Here is a 9,045-nt window from a genome sequence, read left to right on the forward strand (position 1 = left end):
TTAAGCAATTTGTAGTTTAACTATTTTAACTAAATTTTATTTTTGTGACTTTTAATTTTTGTTCACTTATTAGCTTTACTTTTAATTTTTCAGAGAATTCTTTATTTTATTTTTTATTTTATTTTATTTTATTTTATTTATTTTATTTTATATTTTATTTTATTTTATTTATTTTATTTTTTATTTTATTTTATTTTATTTTATTTTATTTTATTATTTTATTTTATTTTATTTATTTTATTTTATTTTATTTTATTATTTTATTTTATTTTATTTTATTTATGAGAGAGGCAGAGACATAGGCAGAGGGAGAAAAGCAGGCTCCATGTGAGGAGCCCAATGTCGGACTTGATCCTGGGACTCCAGTATCATGCCCTGAGCCAAAGGCAGATGCTCAACCATTGAGCCACCCAGGCATCCCTCAAAGAATTCTTTAAGGATAAATTGATGGAAGGAAAAATTGCAAATTTTCAGGACACATCTATAAGTAAAATAACCACTCATGATATTTGTAAAACATAGAGGATTTATTTTGCTTAGGTTTTTTTTTTTTTCCTATTTTCAAATCAGGCATTTTTGTTTTTAACTTTCTAAGATGATTGTTTTTGAGTTGACTAGTAGGTGTTCATTTCACTTCAGACACAGTATTTCCAGAAGCATTCAGAGGAAGGTCCATGTTTCTTATCTGGTTTCCTGATTCTGCCCAAAAGATGACTCAGGAAAATGTTAGGATCTTGTCCAGAGAAAGCCTGAAATTAAACCCACAAACAAACAAACATAGGTTATCAGTGAATTAAGACCCCTACAAGAAAAAGGAACCATAGCTAAGACTTAGGACCTTTGAAAAGTGTGTGTGCTCTGTTGTGTGGAATGTAATTGCGGTGAGAGCCCGGAGTGTGATGGCTTTGGAAGGACTCCCTGCACCCAGCCAGGGGTCCCCCCGTCCACTGAGCCCTCTGATTGCCATGATGTGTCCCAAGCCCTCATTGACCTATTTCTATTTAAATACTCGACCAGTAGCCTGTTCTCTACATTACTATCTTCTGTGTGAAATAGATCCTGTATTTCCCCTGTAATTAACCTTTATTTCTCACGAACTTCCAGTGACAGCAGGGCTGCTGGCCCCTGGACCATAAGTGGGAATGATGAAAGAGAAAGCACAGGGGTGACAGACTGGAGAGGATGGTTTACCTCTTGTTTGTTCTTTTAAACCTGTTACAATAATATACCCCAAACAGGCACTAGGTGAGTTCTTAGGGTCACATATAGGAATCAGAATTTAGAAAAATTAATGCTTTGAAATAACACTGGCTTGAAAGTACGATTTCAGCACATGCTTGAAGGTATGATTTCACCCAGGGCAAACCCCGTTCAAGAATTTAGAACCATTTGAAGTATAAAATGCCTCACCTAACTGTGATAAATAGAGTCACTTACCTTTCTCATACTTCCTTTATGGTTAGCAATGTCGGTACTGAGACCTGTAAGACAGTATTTGAAAACTATTCATCATCAAATCTGCGATTTCTGTTTTATGCTTGTTTTACTTAGACTAGAAGAGGACTAAGTCATGTCTAGTTTCTAATCTTTGTTTTCACTCTGTAGCGATACTTACTTGAAGGCAGCTAGGCAGGGACCCTTATTCTTTCTTGCTGATAGAATTCCCAGAGGGCACTGCATTCTCCCCAAGAAGTTAGCGGTTCAGTAGTTTATTAGAAACATTTTAAATGAATGAGTTTTCTTAATATTAAACAGTGTCTATTAAAAGGCTCCATTTTGGGGCGCCTGGGTCACTCAGTCTCTTAAGTGTCCGACTCTTGATTTGGGTTCAGGTCATGATCTCAGGGTCCTGAGATCGAGCCCCCTCAGACTCCATGCTCAGCAGGGAGCCTACTTGAGATTCTCCCTCTCTCTCTGCTCTGCCCTTCCCCCTCAAAAAAAGCCTCCATTTCATTTCCAGAATGTTCTGATCACCTGTGTCAGTGCATAGAGGCATACAGTCAGAAAACAGTAAAAGCTGTTTATTGGGGGCTGGGTGTGACTGTGGTGAGCATGTTCCTTGCATTTTCTCATCAACTTCACAACAGCCCTGAGAGGTAGGTAGGTATACAAACCCTGCCTACTGATGAAGAAACTGAGGTAACAGATGATTAAGTAGTTTGCTTAAGATTTTAGCAAGTGGGAGCAGGATTTAAAATGGCACTTATTGGAAACTGGAATAACACCCTCCTTCTCCAAATAAATCTATGCATTAAAAAAATTAGATTATGCTGAGGTGCCAAGGAGAGCATGATGCATGCAAGGAGTCAATGAGAAAGAAAACAAGATTGCAGAGGAGTCTTCACACCAGAAAGGGAGAATGTTGGGCAATTTATTAGCCTGTATTATAGGTCATCTTTCTATTCTATTTAATTATTATTCTATTCTATTCAAATGGGTGTTTAACTTCATCTAGTAGATAGGAATAGAGAGTAATTCAGTAGCAATAAAAATTAGACCACTAGACATGCAAGAATTATTTTACCTGCTTCCCTAAGACCGTCCTCCCTCTCTGCCCCTGGTCTCTCCAGCAGCATTTGCAAGAGGGACACTCTTTCCAGTTCATCCAAGGCCAATCTTGCATCTCCATCATGTGCTACACAGAGTAATAATACAGGTTAGTAACAGTGTTCGCCCTTTAATTATTTCTGTTCCCTATTGTCTTTGGGGGGCACTGGGGCAGGGAGAGAATACTAGAGATGCCTCAAATGCTGTGTTCGTGATTTGTCAGTAGTATTTTAACAGAGAGGTGAAGATGCTATGTCTGATTTGCAAGCTGGCAGGACAGAAAATCAGGAGTGGATCTAAGTCTGACTCTTCACTGCCATGTGTGACTTTGCCAAGCTGCTCAGCTGCCTTGAATAGGAGAGCAGAGCTGAGCCGCAGGACCAATTAAAAAATGTTTCCACTCCAAAAGTGGTGCCTTTTGGTTTCTATTTACCGCTGCTCATTACATTTTGCTTGTAGATATTTGAGGATAAAATTGGAGAGGGAAAATGAAGGGGTGCCTCTCTGGGAGCCAAGATTGTTTATGTTCCAGTAAACCAAATAAGATGGCACCACTCCTTATCTTCCTGACCTTCAAGATTTGAATATAATCATTACTAGAAAAACATCAGGGGATCCCTGGGTGGCTCAGCGGTTTAGCTCCTGCCTTTGTCCCAGGGCGCGATCCTGGAGTCCCGGGATCAAGTCCCACATCGGGCTCCCGGCATGGAGCCTGCTTATTCCTCTGCCTGTGTTTCTGCCTCTCTCTCTCTCTCTCTCTCTCTCTCTCTCTCGTTCTCTCTCTCCCTATGTCTATCATAAATAAATAAGTAAATAATCTTTAAAAAAAGTCAGCCTTTGAAATACTCTTTCAAAACTTTGATAGTAACATTTTTAATGTGAAATTTGGTCAGCTTAATATAAGATGTATGGTTAGGATGTGTATGATGAGTATGGGATGCGCATGGATGGTGGAAGGCACACTCAGTGGAGACTTGGCACCAGGATAGCTCTCTTGGCTGGCTGCTGCTGTGCTGAAGTCAGAGGCTCCAGGAGTCCCAGAATACCAGCATGCTTGCAGCTTACAGATCTTTAGCTAAAACTTCACTTGGAAGACAATGAATTGAATTCATTATAAAGGCATCTGAGTACATTCACAGTATTTCTGAAGAATATTAATGAAAAACCTGTAAAATTTGGCCACACGTGTGTGTGTAATGAGGCTCATTTATGTTGGAACAAATAAATTTGAAAAATTGAGGCAAGAACTTGAAGGGAGGCTACCACCTGTTAAGGGTTTACATAAAATGCACTCATCTGAGTTTAAAAAAAAAAGTCATAATAATATGTACGTTTTCATTGAAGACAGTGATATAATGAGTCTTGATTTCATCTCATGTTTGCTTTGCACTTTTCTTTTTAAATAGCAGAGATTCAACAAAGTTAATGCTTGTTTTTAGCCAGGAACAAGACAGGAGGTCAGGAGCTGTAGCAGTGGGTAGGCAGACATGAGTGGCCAACAGTGCTTGCCCATCATCAAAAAGCCTCTTGGAGAAACTTAGACACTAGGAATGATAAAATCGATGGTATAGAAGAGTTTTTTTTTCCTTAAAAAAAAAAGTCTAAAAGTACCCAAAATTAAAGACAAGTTAAAATCTACTTAAAATTTTTATGCATCAGTTTTTTTTATGTCTTAAACTAAATTAAGAGGAAATAGCCAAACTATTATTGATTGATTTTTTTAATGATTTTTTTTAATTCAACCTACACTTAAACTGAATAAAACATCAATCAAAAGGACAAGATACTTGACCTGGAAAATGATGTCATCTCTAGCTCCAGATTGTCCCTTTTTAATTCTTCAATAAACATTTTTGTTTCATATAGCACATGTCAGATGATTGCTTTTTAACTAAATATAAAAGAGTTTTAATCTATAATTGGAACAACCAAATTCTACATCTAATCAGTTCATTTAAAATAGAAACTAAAAGTAATGATGTTTAAAATGTAGTACAATTTTTTAATCGAAAAAAAAATTGACCAAATCAAAAGTTTGGGTTGCAGATATGACATGAAATAAGCAAAGCTACCTTTTATTTCCTCTTACACTTTAGAAAGAAAAAAAAATCTAAAATATGCTCTGTAAGGATCCTCTAGTATTTTTTCCATATCTAGGATTTAATTTAACAAGACTCCTGCAAACAAGAATTCCCATTCTTATCTCTAACTTTGCGTTTGAGACCCTTGAAGACTTTTTCAAGACAAACAGAAGGGGAATAAATTCATCTTACCTGAGAGCTGTAGGACCTCTTCCCTGGGGTCAGGGACAGGCAGAGAGAAATGAGGATGTAAGCATCCGAGGAAAAGCAAACAGGATATCAGCTTATACATGTCGGGCAAGAGACAGGAGTCTCCCTTCTTGGCTTCTGTTGCTCAGAACTTCCAACTTGCTCCTCATTCTGTGATCAGTGATTATATATATGATCCTATGACTCACATCACCCCCTCCAAAAAATTAAATTTATTGGCTATGAAGGCTAAAAGGCAATCACTTTGCATTGATGTAATTTTTCAAGGTAACAACTCATAGACAATAAATTTACTGTCATTGCCTAGTGTCCCAAGTAGGTATTATATAAAGACAGAACAGTTACGTTTATAAATCTGGCAAAAGGAGTAACTGAGAGCAATAAATCATGAGTCAAAGAAAGGGTCATACATGAGTTGAAGTGGCCAAGGGAAAAGACATGGATTTGTGAGTCCTAGCAGGAGTGATGCAGAGCATGACATGGAATGTGTTGGTTTCCCTTTCCTTAATCTTTCAAGAGTGATCGATGAGTTGTCCTGTTGTACTGAGGGCTGCCATACTGGAAGAATGACAATATTTGGATTAAAACTTAAAACCGGTTCTTTACATTAGTGAAGCTAAGTTAAAATGCACAGCAAACACTCAGGATCAGAGCATGCCTTAAATTTCAATATTATTCATCGAGGAGGGATGGAACACAAACCTGAAAACCTCACTGGTGAATATTGCCCACGCCTAACTGCTGTGTTTTGCTCCTACTCTGCCCGGCCTGGCCCCAGCCTGGACCATCACATGGCCTCCCTGTGGGTGCCCTCAGGTCCACACTCCACCCCACTGGCGTCCACACAGCACAGGGATGCCTCTGACACAGAAGTTGGATCATGTCAGGTCCTTGCTCAGAACCCTGTATGGACCTGAAATAAAAGTTAAAACTACAGAATTATTAGAAAAAAACATGAACCCCTTCACAACCCTGAGGCAAGCAGACATCTCTTAGCTGAGATATCAACCATGTAAGCAAGAAATGGATAAATTGAACTGCACCAGAATTAGAAACATCTGCTCTTTGAGAAAGATACTGGTAAGGAAATGAAAAGACCAGCTATGAGAAAAGTCAGAAAACATGTCTGATGAAAGACTTCTCCATTGATATAAAATATATCTATATCTATACAGAACCATGTCCCAGTAAGCCAACAACCCAATGAAAGGAATGCATACATACTCCACAAGAGACAGTGTGCAAGTCTCTAATAAGGACATGAAGAAATAACATTGTTCTCATCAGAGAAATGCAAATTAAAATCACAGTGAGGGGCTGCAGTCTAAAAGACCAATGATCCCAAATGTTGGCAAAGATGCAGAGCCCCCGGGGGAATCCAAAACAGCACAACCTCCCTGGAAAACAGTTTGTAACTTTTTTATAAAGTTAAACATACATTAAAGTATATAACCCAGAAATCCTTCTGCTAGGTCTCCATATACTCAAGTGAAATGAAAACATAGATGCAATAATCACTTGCATGCGAACATTCATAGCAGCTTTATTCATAATAGCAGAGAACTGCGAACAACCCGAGAGGTCCATCCACAGACGAATGGATAAACAAGCCATACTAAGTCTTAGGATGGAGTTCTACTTAACGTACAAAGGAACTGCTGATAAACACAGCGTGATCTGAAAAAATTTTGTGCAGAGTGAAATAAGCCAGACCCAGGAGAGTCATGTGGCATGATTCCATTTAAATGAAATTCTAGAACTTGCAGCACACTTCCACAGGAGGTGGAAGGTTGACTGTGCAGAGACTTGGGGACTTTTGGGGGGTAATGAAAATGTTCTATATCTTGACCAAGGCAGTGGTTACATGGTTATATATATGCATTGACCAAAACTTATCAAACTGTACATGGGTACATTTTATCCTATGTAACTGATACCTAATAAGGTTGATTGTGTCTTAAATCTCTCTTGGCTCCTATTTCATGTTTCACTTCTTCAATGCTGCTCTCCCCTTAGAGCTTAACTCGGTGGCTTCCTGAACACATTCCTGCCTCAAGATCTTTGTAGTGGCTGCTCCCCACCTGAAATGTTCTTTGCTCAGATGTGTGCCTGGCTCTCTTCCTTGTCTTCTTTGAGTGTTTGCCAGAATGCTGCTTCCTACATGAGGCCTTCCCTGAGCTGACTACTTAAAAATTGCAACAAATGGGGCGCCTGGGTGGCTCAGTGGTTGAGTGTCTGCCTTCAGCTCAGGTTGTGATCCCAGGATCCTGGGATCAAGTCCCGCATCAGGCTCCCCGCAGGGAGCTGCTTCTCCCTCTGCCTGTGTCTCTGCCCCTCTCTCTGTCTCTCATGAATAAATAAAACCTTTTTTAAAAATTGCAACAAACATATCCCCAGCATTACTCATACTCTTGCCTCTCTCAATTTATCCCATTGTACTAAGCACCTTCCAGCATGGTTACATATTTCAGGTCATTGTATGTAATAGGCACTCAGTAAATATGTTTAACCAATGAATGAGGTGTCAACCATGTGTCGGGCCTTGTTTCAGGGACAGAATGGTGAACAAAGTAAGTTTTCTCCTCTCATGAACTGTCTCACTGGAGGCAATAGCCAACAAAATAAGTATTTGCTATGATAGTTTTTTATTGCTATGAGGAGGAATAAAGCAGAGGGAAGAGACGGTGCACTCAGAGGGCCCGTCAAGCAGCCTCTGGGAAGGGGAAATGTGAGCAGAGACCCAGGTGGAGTTGGGGAGCCATACTTTGGGGGATCTCCCAGAGGAAATAAGGGAATGGCCTGGAAGCAGGTGAGCCTCCTATTACTGGTGAGGGAGGAGGGGCATGCTACTAATGGGCAGGAATGGTCCAGATCCCTGGGATGGGCAGCAAGGGATTGTCAATTCCTGGACAGGGACAGTGACGATGTCAGGGAAATTTCACATGCTCACAGGTCTAGTGGGACGGAGGGTGGATTCATCTATGCATTCAGTGGACACCTGAGCACCTATAACACTCTTCCACTGCCAGGTGGTGGACACAGCCTTGGACCAGGAGACTCCCTCTCTCTGGTTCCACACTTCCTTGCCTTTTAGCTCATTCTTTTTGCTCTTTGCAGAACTGGCTTTCTTTTCTTTCCCACATGTATTTGACCAAACATACACCCCACTGCCCAAAATTGGCCTTTTTTCAGTTTAAGAAGATCAGCTCCTACATATTATCTTTAAATCCAGTTTGCAGGGATCCCTGGGTGGCGCAGCGGTTTGGCACCTGCCTTTGGCCCAGGGCGCGATCCTGGAGACGCGGGATCGAATCCCACATCGGGCTCCCGGTTCGTGGAGCCTGCTTCTCCCTCTGCCTGTATCTCTGCCTCTCTCTCTCTCTCTCTCTGTGACTATAATACATAAATAAAAATTAAAAAAAAAAAATAAATAAATAAATCCAGTTTGCAGATTCCTAGGATAGAGCGTTAAGCTGGCCCAGCTTTTGCTGAACGCCCGCAGGGAGGGTGCCTGGGGGCAGCTATTGCCCAAGAGAGGACCATGGACCCAACAGACATCCAAATGGAAAACCATATAGCAGGAGAAGAAGTACACCCAGTAATCCTGCTTTCAGAAATATACCCTAAGGAAATAATACAGCAGAAGCAAAACATTATCTGAAGGCATCCTGTACAGCCTTATCTGTGGAGTCAAAGGATGCAGACTGAACTGCATACAGGACTTCAGAAGTGATCATGTAAATGAGCAAAGCTGGCTTTGTGAATGACAATAGTGAGTGGTGGGGAGTGTGGCAAAGTGGAAAGTTTATGTTCTCTCTGAAGGTGGACTCCTACTGCTGGTTGCCAAATCTCAATATTAGAAAACTGAATTTTAAGGGCTATTCATGATTTCTCTTGGCAACTAATTAAAAAACAAGAATAACAAGAGTGCTTGGGTGGCTCAGTCAGTTAAGCATCCAACTCTTGATTTCTGCTCTGGTCTTGATCTCAAGGATGGAGCCCTGCATCGGGGCTCTGCATTCAGCAGGTAGTCTGCTTGTGATTCTCCCTCTCCCTCTGTCCTTCCCCGTGCCGCGCACTCTAACTAAATAAATAAACATAAAATTAAGAAAAAAGCAAGAATGATAAAAAGTTCTGTAAGTCCACTATGTCTGTCAAATAGTACACACCCACAAGGCACCTGGTTCAGCCCAAAATGCCCAAAATA

General features: G+C 40.4%; 1 protein-coding gene across 1 annotated transcript; it reads right to left on the minus strand.

Moving 5' to 3' along the window:
• Window positions 1–529: 529 nt before the first annotated feature.
• On the minus strand, window positions 530–4,920 carry UTS2 (urotensin 2). The gene is made up of 4 exons (XM_072731961.1): window positions 4,821–4,920; window positions 2,525–2,653; window positions 1,438–1,481; window positions 530–749 (listed from the first exon to the last, which is right to left on the minus strand). The coding sequence occupies exons 1-4, from the start codon at window positions 4,918–4,920 to the stop codon at window positions 636–638; spliced, it is 387 nt and encodes a 128-aa protein (XP_072588062.1). The 3' UTR covers window positions 530–635.
• Between the last annotated feature and the right edge of the window lie 4,125 nt (window positions 4,921–9,045).

The sequence above is a fragment of the Vulpes vulpes genome, chromosome 12 (assembly GCF_048418805.1).
Source record: "Vulpes vulpes isolate BD-2025 chromosome 12, VulVul3, whole genome shotgun sequence".
Taxonomy (NCBI): Eukaryota; Metazoa; Chordata; class Mammalia; order Carnivora; family Canidae; genus Vulpes; species Vulpes vulpes.

What these genes read in the sequence shown, in the direction of transcription:
- UTS2 (XM_072731961.1), bottom strand. Translation starts at nt 4,920, where the DNA reads ATGTATAAGCTGATATCCTGTTTGCTTTTCCTCGGATGCTTACATCCT. An exon ending in GGACGGTCTTAGGGAAGCAG is followed by an intron (nt 1,482 to 2,524) that starts GTAAAATAATTC and finishes ACTGTCTTACAG; the next exon opens with GTCTCAGTACCGACATTGCT. An exon ending in ATAAAGGAAGTATGAGAAAG is followed by an intron (nt 750 to 1,437) that starts GTAAGTGACTCT and finishes GTTTAATTTCAG; the next exon opens with GCTTTCTCTGGACAAGATCC.